The 14,929-nt window shown below is 30.8% G+C and overlaps 2 protein-coding genes across 2 annotated transcripts in view; one reads left to right on the plus strand and one right to left on the minus strand.

Annotated features, from left to right (window-relative positions):
* LOC148281709 (neurobeachin-like) overlaps positions 1-14,929 on the minus strand; it is a gene marked incomplete at its 5' end in the record, with an annotated part of 431,612 nt that overhangs the window by 29,381 nt on the left and 387,302 nt on the right. The window contains one exon of the mRNA XM_088226282.1: positions 10,410-10,525. Coding sequence (XP_088082408.1) covers positions 10,410-10,525 — 116 coding nt within the window. The remainder of the gene's footprint in view (positions 1-10,409; positions 10,526-14,929) is intronic.
* LOC148281710 (facilitated trehalose transporter Tret1-like) overlaps positions 1-14,929 on the plus strand; it is a 93,836-nt gene that overhangs the window by 7,232 nt on the left and 71,675 nt on the right. The gene's annotated exons all lie outside the window — the stretch shown is intronic.

The raw sequence follows: 14,929 nt of genomic DNA on the forward strand, positions 1-14,929 counted from the left end.
TTGCAGAAGACATATAATTGAGATCGGTATTCCTGCATCTCCAGTTAAGATGTCTGAGCTTTTATGCTGGAATTATGGCATAATAGTTTTTCACTTTACTTCAAAGCATTAAACTCGAATTATTGCGTTGGTAGTAGATACATATTTTACCTAGTACTAAGTGACTGCATCCTAATCTAAATCCTCACCGCACGCCCCTGCTACACACGCTGTTACTCTTGTAGGATACCTACATATTTTAAGCAGATTTTATATGCTACTTTGAAATAATTACGAAAGGATACCAAAATCCAGATGTAAATTAAACGATTTATCTCGAGTGCCCTCGACCATTTAAAATGTCAACCTTGCAGCGAAACACGCGATCGCTTAAAGAACATTAAGACGAAGATACATGTATTTATAATGCATGCTTTAAAATGGCTTTAAAAAACGGAGGCAATAAATTGAATACGCGCGCCCCGTGGCGGGTCGCGGGCGCGTTTGGCTGCCACGCATGGATCCAGGGTTGATGTAAGATTTATTTATTTATTTATCCATTTCAACGTAAAACAATACTCTTTCAATGGGCTGAGTGCATTTCGCACCCCCCGCCAAGGTCATAAGTAAAAAAAACTGCGCTTTAAGTAAAGTCTGTTCATTACTACAAGAATTTCCAAATAAAAAATCCAGCCGAGCGATACCCGACGGAGAATAGCGTATTTCACACATATCATCTTAATCTAAACGGCGCGGTACAATTATAGTGGACTGACATTTATTAGATTCGTTAGTACCTATTTAAATTTGATGATTTATATTTATTTTTTTAATATGAAACTCCATAGTTAATGGCTTTAGTAAAAATATCAATAAAAACGTATTGGTTAATACATTATGTTTTAAAAAAGAAGAAATGTTAGCGTTCTTATAATTTACCCAAATATTTAAATTTTGGTGACCATTTTCAACGAGTTGTAAATAACTCACTATTAGAAAATGGAAATCAAGTTGGGGTAGAGTAGAGTTCGAACCTCAGGCCTTTGATCCGCAACACTAGTCACGGGACCACAGCACGATTCGAATAATATAGTGAAACGTAACAAAAGAGATTTTAATGTCAATTTTATCAAAATCATTATTTAAATTTAGCGAGTACTCTCAGGTAAAAATCCTGCAAAAGGAAATCGACTAGAGATTAGTCGGTTTCATGGCGTATTGGTTGTTGCGTTTGTCGGGCATTAAATAAATAAATAATTGTAAAACAATAAATATCGATCCACCGCATTGTATTTTATCATGCCGTGTAGTTTTTTGCCGTGGTGTGAAATGGACTAATCATGCGATATCACGCAGTGGGCTCGTGGTTTGCACGTGCACAGCGGTCCAGTGTTCGTGAATGTACGGTAGTGCTATACACTGTGTCAAACTGCCATAACTAAAAAGTTCATTGTACATTAATGGCTTGCGCAGTCCGTTCATAGAACGCATGGAATCATTAGTTCCCCTACATTTTGGCAAATAATGTTTATAAAATAGCATATTTAATAAATTCATTATCAGTCATAATATCTAACATTTAAATTACTATTTACAAATTATGTAATAATAATTTGATTAATAATCGAGATAATTCGCCTTAAAAAAATATGATAAAAAGCAACGTAGCCTACGGCACACCCATTTACCAGCGCTGTCAAGCGCATACTGATCGGCAAGTACTTGCTACTGGCTGGCTGGGTATCGATTTAAAGAACGATCGCGATGGAAGCAAATTCGAAATTCCGTTCCAGCGCCGTACTGAGCGCGCAGTCCGGGCGCAGGCGCAGACTTTATTACTCACTAGGCAATGGAAGCAGTCGAAACAAACCAATACATTATTTTCCATGTAGTTTACATATGACGCGAAAGCAACGCCGCGCCGCGCCGCGCAGCACAGAGATGCGATTTTGGTATTTTGGCGCTGGACATAATAGTTTAATTATTATTTTGTGGTAGAGTATAAATACAAGGTAAAATCTAGAATTTAATTCAAAGATAACATCAATATAATGTTGATTTGTTATAAGAAAAAGTTTATAATCTACCACAGATGTTGATTTTTCGGGTTCAAATAATGACCAATTCTTTTTCGTTGAAAAGTCATGTTTTTTAACAAGATAATGTTTATTTTGGTTTCACTGAATTTTAGTCAAATAAAATATAATGCAACAAAGTACTTCGCAGTTTTTTATTATAGTATATAAAGTGAAGTTGGTTGATGTGTCATTACAATTTATTACTAGATATGTAAAATTATTGTTTTTATTTCTAATCATATGTATAATGTATTGAGTTTGTCTTTAATTTCTTAAGGGCGGTGTTTATTATAATGTACCAATTACTTATATTTTAATTGCTTCCGTAATTAAAAACTCCACCGCACGCCCCTGATATATGGAGTACATAATGGCATTCTAATATGATATACCTACCTTGTGTATTGTTGCAAATTAAGATCTTAATAAATATTTATCGACATCTTTTATAATTCGTCGAGACTGCCATAATACGAAATGTGGCCATCATAGCAGAAAAATAAATAAATGAGATTTAACTAAGTTTATATGTAAGCAAAGCAAATAAAAAAAATGTTAACGATTTATTTCAACCTTTTCGTCTATCCGCTGTCATTATTTTGTAATTTTAAATAAAAATAATGGTTTAAATTTATGCCAACAGAGAGGGAAAACATTTTTGAGAAGGGAATATGGAAGTCTAGGCATTTACAGGGCTTATTTATTTATTTTGTTTATATATTTATTTATTTTTGCACCACAACAGGCCATTGGGCCATTGGTGAATTACATCACAGAAAACCCAGGCTTGAGAAAAATCACATTTTATTTTTTTGTGTTCTCACCGGGAATCGAACCCGGAACCTTCCGCATGTGAGTCGAGCGTGTTGACCACTACACCACGGAGGCCGCTATGAACTTTCATTGACTGGTTTAAGTGGCCACTTTACACACTGTGTAACATTCACCTCTGCCCATGATTGAACATCCACATTTCCTCAACTCTTCCATCTGTTGACTTTTGTGAAGTAAAAGAGCTGAAACCTTTACCACGTGGGTGAGATTCATCCGGCTGAACCAAATCGCCTACTAGGCAACGCCTGAAAACAATTTTACAATTTTTATACTTCTTCTTTTACCAGGTAGTAATTCAATAATGTTTGAGTATGTCCAAATGCTCGCAGACTGGCTGGATTTCCTCCCTAGGGAGTTGTTCATATTTAAATTTATTTCAACAGAGAGGGAAAACATTTATGAGAAGGGATTAAATATGAACAACTCCCTAGGGAGGAAATCCAGCCAGTCTGCAAGCATTTGGACATACTCAAACATTGTTAAAAATAATGGTGTCTAATATTTCACAACAAACCTCTGTTATATTTTAATTAAGGAAAGCCTCGTTAAATATTAGGAAATTCTCCTGTTCAAACTTACCCTCATGATAAAGATGTCAAGAATATGGACTGAAAAAATTGACGTACGCGATCTAAATTTAAAACGCGTCATTTAGGCGGGAAAGACAAATTAATGACAGTTTGCGACCTTAAGGCGGGTTGACACTGATTATTCTAAAAAGTAACACGACATTTTTATTACGTAGTTCCTCCAGACATTTAAAGACTATATTTATGGATCAAGGATTTAAATTATCTACAGATAAAAACGGTTTATGGTTCCGAACAAATTTTTAGGTTTATATTTATTTTTATTTATTTATTTAACACTTTATAAACATATAGAATTTATATACATATAAGGGCGGGCATATTGGCTTAAGGCAATTTCTCCCTACCTACCCAAACCGTTCAGTTTGAGAAAATAAGAAGTACATGGACATATTGAATCTTACAATTCTATACAAAATTAGAAACAAAGATTAACTAAAAGAAAGAAAAATATAAAAAAAATAACTCTATACTATGAGGACAGGAAAGGGAATGGGAAAGAAAGAAGAAGGATAAAGGAACAACTCAAATATTTAGATACTGACATTTCAATCTTGACTTAAATGTAAATAAAGAAGGGGCGTCTCTAACATTAGTGGGTAGATTATTCCACAATCAAGCAGCTACTACTGTGAAAGAGGAGGCAAGAAAATTAGAGCGATGAAAGGGTATTAAAAGGATTCTCTCGTTAATAGGACGAAGAGTTAGTCCGTGTTGTGATAGAGGTTGGAAGAGCTCTCTCAGATAAACAGGCGAAGTGGGATTATTGAAAATATCGTGAAGAATTGATAGTGTGAATGTTTCTTCTATGCCTGATACTGAACCAGTGTAGTTGCGTGCGATATTAGGTTATGTGGTCGAATTTGCGAAGATTAAAGATATAACGTATACAAACATTCTGCAATCGTTCCAATTTATCAAGTAATTCAGAGTTAGCATCTGGATAACATACATCCGCATAATCAAGGGGTGGAAGAAGTAAGCTCTGAACTAATGTTTGCTTAACATTAATTGGCAAGAAATTCATATATTGCATTTGCAAAGTAGTATGGAGTATCTAATACAAAAAAGTGAAAATTAAATTACAATTACTATGGCGACTGCTCTTCTTGGGATTTGGCTCGCAAACCGTCGGCTGAATGCAACAAATAGCATGATACATAATAAATAAATAAATAAAAATTGCAGTTTTGGAATATTTTCCATATTTACACCGGTGAAATTAAAATATGTGATTGCGCAGCAGGATTAAAGTCGCGAAACGTAAATATTATGACATTTAATATTAGGTGTTCACGGATGTTCCATTGTGATCGCGAATACGATAAACAACCATGGAGAGAAACTGTTATCACGTCGCTTATTAGCACGTTGATAGTTAATTGTGATTGAGCTACTGGTAGCCTTAGCATTTTTGTGCTGAAAGAAGTTTTTCCAGACGCACAAAATATGCACTTCATTGGATTAAGAAAAGATGGACGTGACTGGATTATTAATTAACTTTTTCAGCAGTTAAAAATTCGATCACAGCCCGCTGTTCAATTCGCGTTGACAGAGCACTGTAACATATCTTCATACTTCCGCTTCTTGAGATACGCTGGATGAACGCAACGCCTTCAAACCTGCACATGCGCATGGAGGGGGAATGTTACTTCCACATGCCACCTAGCGCGCTTCTGAAGGTCATTTCGTTCGCGTTCAACAAGCATGTGTGCCTTAGTTTCCAGCCTACCCCTGCACTTACAGCGATCAAAATTAAAGAAATTATGCAATAGCAAGATACATCTGTATACTTATTTCGTTTTACAAAGGATCTAGAAAGTCGCTAGCTAATTATTCGTTTCAATTTAACACAGAACCAGAGGAAACCGCAGAAAAGGTATTGCAACCATTCTTAGTAGTAACTTTGCATAATCCACTTGTCATGAACGGATTTACTGAAGCAATGATAATTATAGGCAATTTGCATAATATGAATGGTACAGAATATAAAGTATGGATGTCAATTTTAAAATGTTTTTAATTAATAATGGTATCTGTCAGCAGTTCATATGTTCAACATTTCTGTTAAATGGAGGATGGTTGTTAAATTTTTTATTATTTATTAATAGACGATTGAACTATGCCAAAATCATCATTTTAAAAATGTTGATTATTAAAACAGGTTTGAAAATGTCCTATTTTTTTTTTACATTTATGTATGAAAACATTTCTCCACAATATCCAGAAAATACAATTAATTATACTAAATCCATTTCATATATTTTTACCGGTATTCGAAGCATGTGATATTTCCTTATTGTCTGCATACACAATAAATAAAACATTTTTTATATCCAATTTCCCATTGTATGGCGAAAATTTTTTTGAAATGCATATTTTTTTTTTAATGAACCATATTGAACGCGGTCACGAGTACTTCCAAATCAACCAATGATAGTGTTGTTATAGATTTCCGGTTTACAGGAAGCAAACTCATCAATCAGCAGAACTCACCAAAGAGAGCTTCACATGTCACAGGCAGAGTAATTTCAAAATAACAAAACTTTAAAAAATCATAGCGCTGATAATACGATACAAAATATATTTTAAACATTAGTTTGCCTAGTTTGACTGTCTATTGACAAACAAACAAAAAAACTACTGAATCTCTTTATTGAACAAGAAAAAAATGCATACAGGGTGGATGTCAGTAAAATACTGGAAATAAAGCGATATTTTAATATTAATGAAAACCATTTAAGATTTTAAAAACAGTACAAGCTATTCACTTTAAGCAGGTTCCTTTATATTTATAAGTTAATTTTAATGTCCAAGAGGTTGAAAACTTAAAAACGTTATATTCCAAAACTTTATATTTTGACATTCATCCTTTATATCTTGTACCGTTCATATTACACTTTGGTTTAAAAAATTACGTCAAAAACTCGTTATCTTCAAACGTATCTAGTCTTTATTTCAAAACAATATTTTGAGTTTGTCCAAACGTTTATAGACAAAGGCTGGATTTCACCCCCTAGGGAGTTATTAAGATCAAAATATTACAACAGAGATGAGGACATTCTGGAGAAGGAAATATGGAAGTTCTGGCATTCAAAGGGCTTATGACCTCATTAGATGTTTCAAGGTTGGCTATTTTTATTAATTGAATTTTGGAGATCATCATTACTTTTTACTCTATTTTTTTTTTTTTTTACTGACCAGTCTGACAATATGTCGGTCACGACGAAACCCGGCCATTGGTAAAAATTATAAATAAAAGTGGAAAAAACTATATACGTATTTTTATTATTATTATTAAAATGCAGTTCAACCGAGAAATATTAATCAATTAAAAAGTGCCTTATATGTTTGCTAACATTTCAATTTTGCTTATCTGTATATTTTTTACCTTCTACACTGTTTTGTAAACAGAACATAATAATTTATTTATTAATTTATTAACGAAATCATACAGTCTTTTTATAAATACAAGGTACAAAAGAACAATAAAAAAGACCAATTACAGATTTTACATTAATTTATTATGAATGGAGGAGAGGGGAAAAATAATTATTTTTTTAAAAAATATATATGTAAAAATATATGCTTTACATTTTATAATAAACGTCGTTTTTTTCGGCACTGAACTGAATGTAAATTTTTTTTTTGCAATATTAAAAACAATAATTAAAAAGTTTTTGCTTGTACATACAATCATACATGTATGTAATTTTGAATACTTTTGAAATGATGTTTATGTTTTTTATACTTTTTTAGCTTGTATTATGTATATGTAATTTTAATACTTTTTTAATCTGTATTGGGTACAAAACTTTGTTGATTTAAAAAACATTTTCACTGTTGTAATTTTTTATGTTTGCACTCTCCTACTCGTTCAGCTTGTATACGAGTATTCATGTAATTTTTAAACATGAAATTTTTTTTTATTCTTATTTTTTTCTTTTATAAATTATGTTATGTTTATATCATTTTGAATTCATTTCCATACCTTGTATTATGTTTATTGTGTAATTTTTTCATACCCTTTTAATTTATGAACCACTAAGCTAAATAAAATTAAATATCCCAACTAGAAACCTCGGACAAAACTTACTCTCGCATAGAACTAACTGTGGTTTTCATTCCCCTATGCCCAGAATTCTTAGGTCTGCCGACAACCATACCAGTCTTGATTTCTTTGATGACAAGTTATCTTCTTTCAAACGATCACTGAATCAAATTCCCTCCCCTCTCCCGCTTCCACTCCCACAAAGTCTACTATATACCATTGAGTCTTTCTACTTTTCTTTATAATACTTTTCTAAGTATAAATATGTCCGTAAAAATGCCCATTGGGCATATATATAAATAAATTTGTAGTGTATCATAATTAATATTCTGCTTTTGTAAATAATGTTATAGTCTAAAATATAAAAACGTCTGTGAATAAATATTGTTATCTGCATGTCCCTAAATGAGTTTTTTACAAAAACTCCTTGGGAATATTATATAAAATTATATGTTTGTAATATGTTTTCAATTAAACATTTTAAAAATGTATTTTTTACGAAAATTCCGATGTCATAAGAGTTGAATAAAGTTAATTATCAATCTGTGGTGACATTATTATGCCGGCCTAGACGACAAAGACTTTCTAAACTATGAACCCGAGGTACGCTGCTCCAATACTGCACAAGGCATCAGTTTGCTGTGAGTTATGCCGCGGGCAATACCCTTGTTCTAAAAAATAACAATTAATGAGGAGTTGTAACCAACTTCAAGAAAACTCGTGAAAAACAATTAATCGTCAATTGCAATACATTTTTTTCTCATATATTCATTAATGGATGTAAATAATTTTATTTTATTTATTTGTGAATACTTTAGTGACGTTTAATGAGTTTTTAAAATGTGTAGTGCATTGGAAAATGTGAACCAAATAATCTCGTAAGTGAATTTTTAATTAATAAATTATTAGGAAAACATAACTTTGTTATTAGTGTTACACAATTTTTATTATTTTACAAGAACACTACTACAGTTTCGGGAGAGCACTTCTCCCATCGACGGGTGATATAAAAAGAATAAAGTAAACACAGAATATTGTTCACGATGTAAAGTAATGGCATCACTACATAGCCTCTTCTACAAAATTAAAGATTTTATACCAAGAAAGGAAAAAATTATGATGTACGAAGCCTATGTCAAAAGTAAATTGAGTTACATGATCGCCTTCTGGGGAACTGGTAACAAGACAGACAAAACAAGAATACAAAGACAACAAAATAAAATTCTTAAACTAACATACAACCTACCCTACCTGACCTCTACGACTGAACTGTACAAAAAAACACACCAGTTTGACATAAACTACTTGACTAAAATTGAGGCCTTAAAAATTGTGCCCAAAATAACACTGGGAAACATACAAGACGACGACATAATATTAGTCAAAAATGCTGACATACACAAATATAACACCAGACAACAACAACACTATCATATTGAAAAAGTAAAGACAAACACAGGACAGTCAAAAATACTACATAATGGACTTAAACACTACAACGACCTACCTTACTACTTGAAAACTTTTACTGGAGACAAATTTAAAATCAATCTGAAAAAGCACATGATGACTGAATTAACTAGACTAGACGAGACATAAAATGACTAGACAATATTAAATTTCTAATGTAACCCTAACGGGTTTTTTAAAATTGTAAATAAATAAAATAAAAAAATGTCATAGAATTTAAACAAAAAATAAACGAATTGATCAGTGAAACTTAGAGCAGGGGGGTTTATTCCACTTATCTAAGGTGTTAGCATATAAATGGATAGTTATCTAAAGTACAGAAATGAAAACATGATCAATGAGGGAAAGAACGTAAAGTAAAATTTATTTCTTAAAGTTAAGCACATAAGTGGAAGTTACAATAATTAAGTGTAACATTAATTACAACGTTTTATTTTCATAATAAAGTGTTACGAAGTGAATGTCGATGCAATTAACAGAATTTTTAATTAGTTAATTTATTATAAATTTGTCTAAACACATGGGAAATATTTTTGATAAGGGAATATGGAAGTCTAGGCATTTACAGGGCTTATGTCCTATCGTTGACTGGTTTAAGTAGTCTCTTTACACTATGTGTAACATTCACCATTCTCCCTATGTTTAAACATAAAAATTTCTTCAACTCTTCCATCTGTTGAAAGTAAAAGAGCTGAAACCTTTATCATGTGGGTGATATTCATCTGGCTGAACCAATTCACCTACTATGCAACGCATAAAAACTATTATTTTTAATAGGACTAGAAGGTCGGATTTATTTCGACGGTCTTGAAGAAAAGATATATTTAAGCTAGTTTCTAACTCATTATACGTATATTGGTTTCCGGATAAGCCCAATTTCCAGTCTATCTTTTTCGAAAATCGATGTTGAACTGATTCAATATTTTTGATGGGAACATCATAATATGGAGACCAGATAACAGAGGAATACTCTGGGTGCGGGCAAATTAGGGAACAGAAGAGAGTTTTAAGGGTTTTGTTATTTTTGAAGTCAGTTGTGCTTCTGTTAGTAAATCCAAGGAGTTTTAAGGATCTGTTGATAACATGTTCAATATGAATTGTAAAAGAAAGTTTTCTGTCAAGTTTAATACCTAAATCTCGTATACCAGACACAGATGATAATATTTCATTGTTCAGTGAGTAGTCGTATATGTTTGTATTTTCCAGACGAAAAAACTCATAATTTTGCACTTACTTAAATTGAGATGAAGATTGTTGGATGAGCACCAGGTTATTGGTTCAGCACCATGTTCCATGAATTTTGTCGATAAATCGGGTTGGCATTTCCATTGTGAACTGCTAGTTTTGTCTTGTGTATAAATAATCCACTATACGTGTATGAAAAGTGTTAAATAAATATGAACTCACCCGCTATTGTGTTGAGGAACATGAGGTATTCAAAGTTGGATATTTCTCTCCTTTGCCATTTTTGAGTCATGTTCGAGTTTCTCATGAGCTGTCGCGGAGACATCATCGAGGCTCGTCTGGAAAGAAAAAAAAATATTTAAAAACAAATTGATATAAACTAAAACGAAAAGACACATGTATAACATATGTACATTTGTATAACAGACATATGTAGCAAACAAATATGTTAATTTAGATTTATTAACTTTATCTTTAGGCAAATTAAAATCATTACTTTGTAATCACAATCAATTATAAAAACGCACTAAGTGTTATACTTGTTTTACTGTTTAAACTATGATACATCGCCTCTGTTACATCAATACTTTTTATTTTATTTTATTTATTTAACTTTTTGTACATAATGTTATTTGTACATTGGCGGGCTTATTGCCAAATGACAATTTCTTCCAACCAACCAATAAAATAAAAGTTTTATTTTTATAATTCAAGTTACAGAACATATTCAATAGAAAAAAAGATTAAAAAGCTAAAGATATATAAAAATAGAAATAAACGTATTTGTTTATAAATTACTTTAAATCAAAACTATTACTCAATGGGAAAAAGAAAAAAAGGGGAAAGAGGAAAAAGGAAAGGAGGAGAGATTAAGGAAGAGAATTTATATTTAAACTTAAATTAAATTTAAATTTATTTTCAAACTCTTTTTTTTATTGTTAATTTGCTGCATACCTATGCTATAATTTCTTGTTTAATTTTCTTTAGATATTTCTTTATTTTCTGCTGATTTTATGTATCTATATTTTATTCACTTGTGTTTTGTATTTTGTTTTATTATAATAGGCGAAAATCACTTTTTTAAAACATTTTTAAAGTAATAAAGGTCTATGGAATACTGTCCAGTAAATAAATAAAAAAAATGCTAATCATTAGTAGCATAAAAAACACATTTAAATTTGAAATTTTTCATTCCCGCAAAAACGGTCATTCCATTGGCCACGCCCCTAACACGTCACGATTTAAGTTTATTTGTTCCCGGCCATTGCAGTTTGTTTACAATAATATCACGAATCTCGACGTCACAACACTGTCAGTTCCAGGATGCAGAATTAAGTTCGCACAGAGACACTCCTTACATGTTGGCCCAAGATCCTTCAATCTAAGGAAATTCAAAACATTAAATCATTGGTACAGTTTAAATTAGGTTTGAGGTCTTGGATTAATATGGAAGGAACAGATAGTAACCTTCTTAAAAAAATAAAATAAAAAAATAAATAAATGCACACTGTGAATAAATCATGTTCTCGCAATATCAGCATATATATGTTAATTTGATTTTTCTTTTCTTTTTCATTTCTTTTCTTTTCATGGTCATATCATACCATATTTATATGCCATAAACTTATTAATAATTAAAAAAGGAATGGCCCACGCTCAGACGCTGAAGTCTTTGTGGGCATTTTTTCCAATTTATGTTATAGCTTAATTTTAAGATGTATTTTTCTTAAGTGTATTTTTGTAATTATATATCTATGTATAGAAAAATAAATAAATAAATTATTTTCTCTAAAAAATCGCCAAACACGTCGCATTTTTCTAGCAACGTTTTTTTATTAAATTTCTTTTTTGCATTTATGTATGAAAACATTTCTCCACAATATCCATATTGATTTTAAAAATACAATAAATTATTCTTAATCCATTTCATATATTTTTATCGGTATTCGTAGTATGTGATATTTCCCTATTGTTTTTTATTATTATTATTTGATACTTTTTTAAAGGCATAAGCCGCAGAATAAATAAATAAATATCACATCATAGATGAAGAACATTTTAGAAAAGGGAATACGAGAAGTGTCAGTGCGTTTGCCTACTATGGCGTGTCCGGTTCGCTTCCGGAAATGTAAAATTTTATTTATTTATTTGGAAAACTGTGTTTTTACACCACAGTATTTCAAAGTCTCGACTGGATTGATTAGAAGCGATGACTGGTTGTTATTGAGAAACAAAATAAATTATCGAAAAAATATAGATAAAAAAATACATTGGCGTTTTCCAAGCAATGAGAAATGACTCGAAACTCAGGGTTACAAAATCGTCATCAAATATTGTGTCAAATTTACGATAGTGGTCAAACACAAGTATAGCCTTCTCCTGGATTTGTGATTTGTCACATTTATCATTTTATAGGTTAGGAATGGCATTACCTACAAATTTGGACTGGACGAGGCTATTCTGCGATGCGAAGATTTGCGGTGACCATCGAATATGCATTAATTTTTGGATGTTGTGTGAAACTTATCTGACTGCCAACAATTGCGGTTTTAAACGGGACATATTTTATTTCACTTTAGTTAAATTTCGATAAATCAGTTATAAGATTGGATCGGATCGTATTGGATTATGGTAGATAATATTAAATCTAATCAGATTACGTTCATTAAATTTACTTTAATTAGATGAATGATGTAATAACTTATATTTACGTATAAGCTATTAATTAAAAATACTTAGTGTACTTTCACTTATTTGTTCGACCAATAAGGGCTTTCCCCCTTTAATGGACGTCTTCAGACAGCCTAAATGGTCGAACAAGTGGAAGTGAACTAAGTATTTTTAACCGGTAACTTATAATGTAAATATAACTTATTACATCATTACAATTAAATTCCATCAAGAATTGTCAATAAATAATTTAATTACGTTAGTTAAATTAAATTAAAAATTATTATTATGAAAATTTGTGTGAATTTAATTAGAATTAATCAAAATTAAATTAAACATTAAATTAAATCAAATAAAAATAAATACATTTAATTTATTATTGTTATCAAAAACATTTTTCACTTTGTGGTATGACATTTTACACTTATATGTTTATAAATTTGTATAAACCACTTTAATTTTGAGTTAAACTTTTTGACGTCACTGATTTTAATCAAGAAAAGGGTGTAGAAATTTTGCATATCAATAAAAATGTTTTCGTTTAGACAATTTAGAACGATTAGAAATTAGTAAAGCCATTTATCAAAAACTTCCACTAATAAATATTCAATTAAATGTAACTTTTTTTTATTTTTTTTATTTATTTACAATTTTAAAAAACCCGTTAGGGTTACATTAGAAATTTAATATTGTCTAGTCATTTTATGTCTCGTCTAGTCTAGTTAGTTCAGTCATCATGTGCTTTTTCAGATTGATTTTAAATTTGTCTCCATTAAAAGTTTTCAAGTAGTAAGGTAGGTCGTTGTAGTGTTTAAGTCCACTATGTAGTATTTTTGACTGTCCTGTGTTTGTCTTTGCTTTTTCAATATGATAGTGTTTTTGTTGTCTGGTGTTATATTTGTGTATGTCAGCATTTTTGACTAATATTATGTCGTCGTCTTGTATGTTTCCCAGTGTTATTTTGTGCACAATTTTTAAGGTCTCAATTTTAGTCAAGTAGTTTATGTCAAACTCCTCAGAGTCCTCTTTTAAAAATATTCCCGTTATAATTTATTTTATCTTTTTTCGCTCTCTTTCTTCCATTTTTTTGTCTCTTTTATACAATATTTTATTTTATAAATAGCATCGCGTGTAATTATAAGTTAGTTTAATTCCTGACGATAAGGTAGTAACCTCGAAACCGGTCAAAGTGTAACTCAAAATTAAAGTGGTTTATACAAATTAATAAACATGTACATTTAGTTTCATCATATTCTTATTTTTTTACAATAAAATAGCATACATAACTGTACTGATGTTCCCGCAAAGCCCAAGCTTGTTACATTACTTTTTAAAATATTTTTTTATACAAGGTAGGTACAGAGTTTAAAAAAAATATCAATAAATATTCATGTGCACAGGGTACTACATTAGTACATCAATCGCAGTGTATCTTGATCATTTTTGTAACATGAAAGTAAGATGACCAGTCTTCCGCTTTAGGTACCAGTCCAGGGACTATGAAACATTCTATTGTAAAAACACCTTTTTAAATAAATATTTCGTGTCAACCATGTCGGGAATCGAACCCGAGACCTCTTGCGTGGTAGGTTAAAGCGCTGACCACTACACCACGAGACCAAAATTGAATTGAATTAAGAACGAAAATATTTTTTAATTGAATGAAATATCTTTTTTGGAAAGTTACAGCTTTGACTAAATAAATGTTAAAGTAGATTATAATAGAAAAAAAACATGTATCATATAATGTAACCATATAAATCAATAAAAAAAATAAAAAAACGATTATATTAAATTTAAATTGAACGTAGTTTTGCAAAAAGCAGCCACCTATAGAAAACTTAAACTGAGATAATAGCACCTTTTAGAAAAGAGTGAATAATCAAATCTACAAAACAGTTAAAATGTTTTTGACTTTGAAAAATGATTAACAATGAATACATTCGTTTTTTTTAAATATTACAAACAAGAATCTAATTATGTATTTGACCAATTTCAATGATTTTTAAAGTACCGTAAGATTTTTCTAGTGATGTGGGTGCTTTTTGCAAATTGAGAAATGCCGTTTTTGT

Source organism: Micrasema longulum, unplaced genomic scaffold (genome assembly GCF_059751315.1).
Source record: "Micrasema longulum isolate JH-2025_06_02 unplaced genomic scaffold, ASM5975131v1 h1tg000418l, whole genome shotgun sequence".
Lineage (NCBI taxonomy): Eukaryota > Metazoa > Arthropoda > Insecta > Trichoptera > Brachycentridae > Micrasema > Micrasema longulum.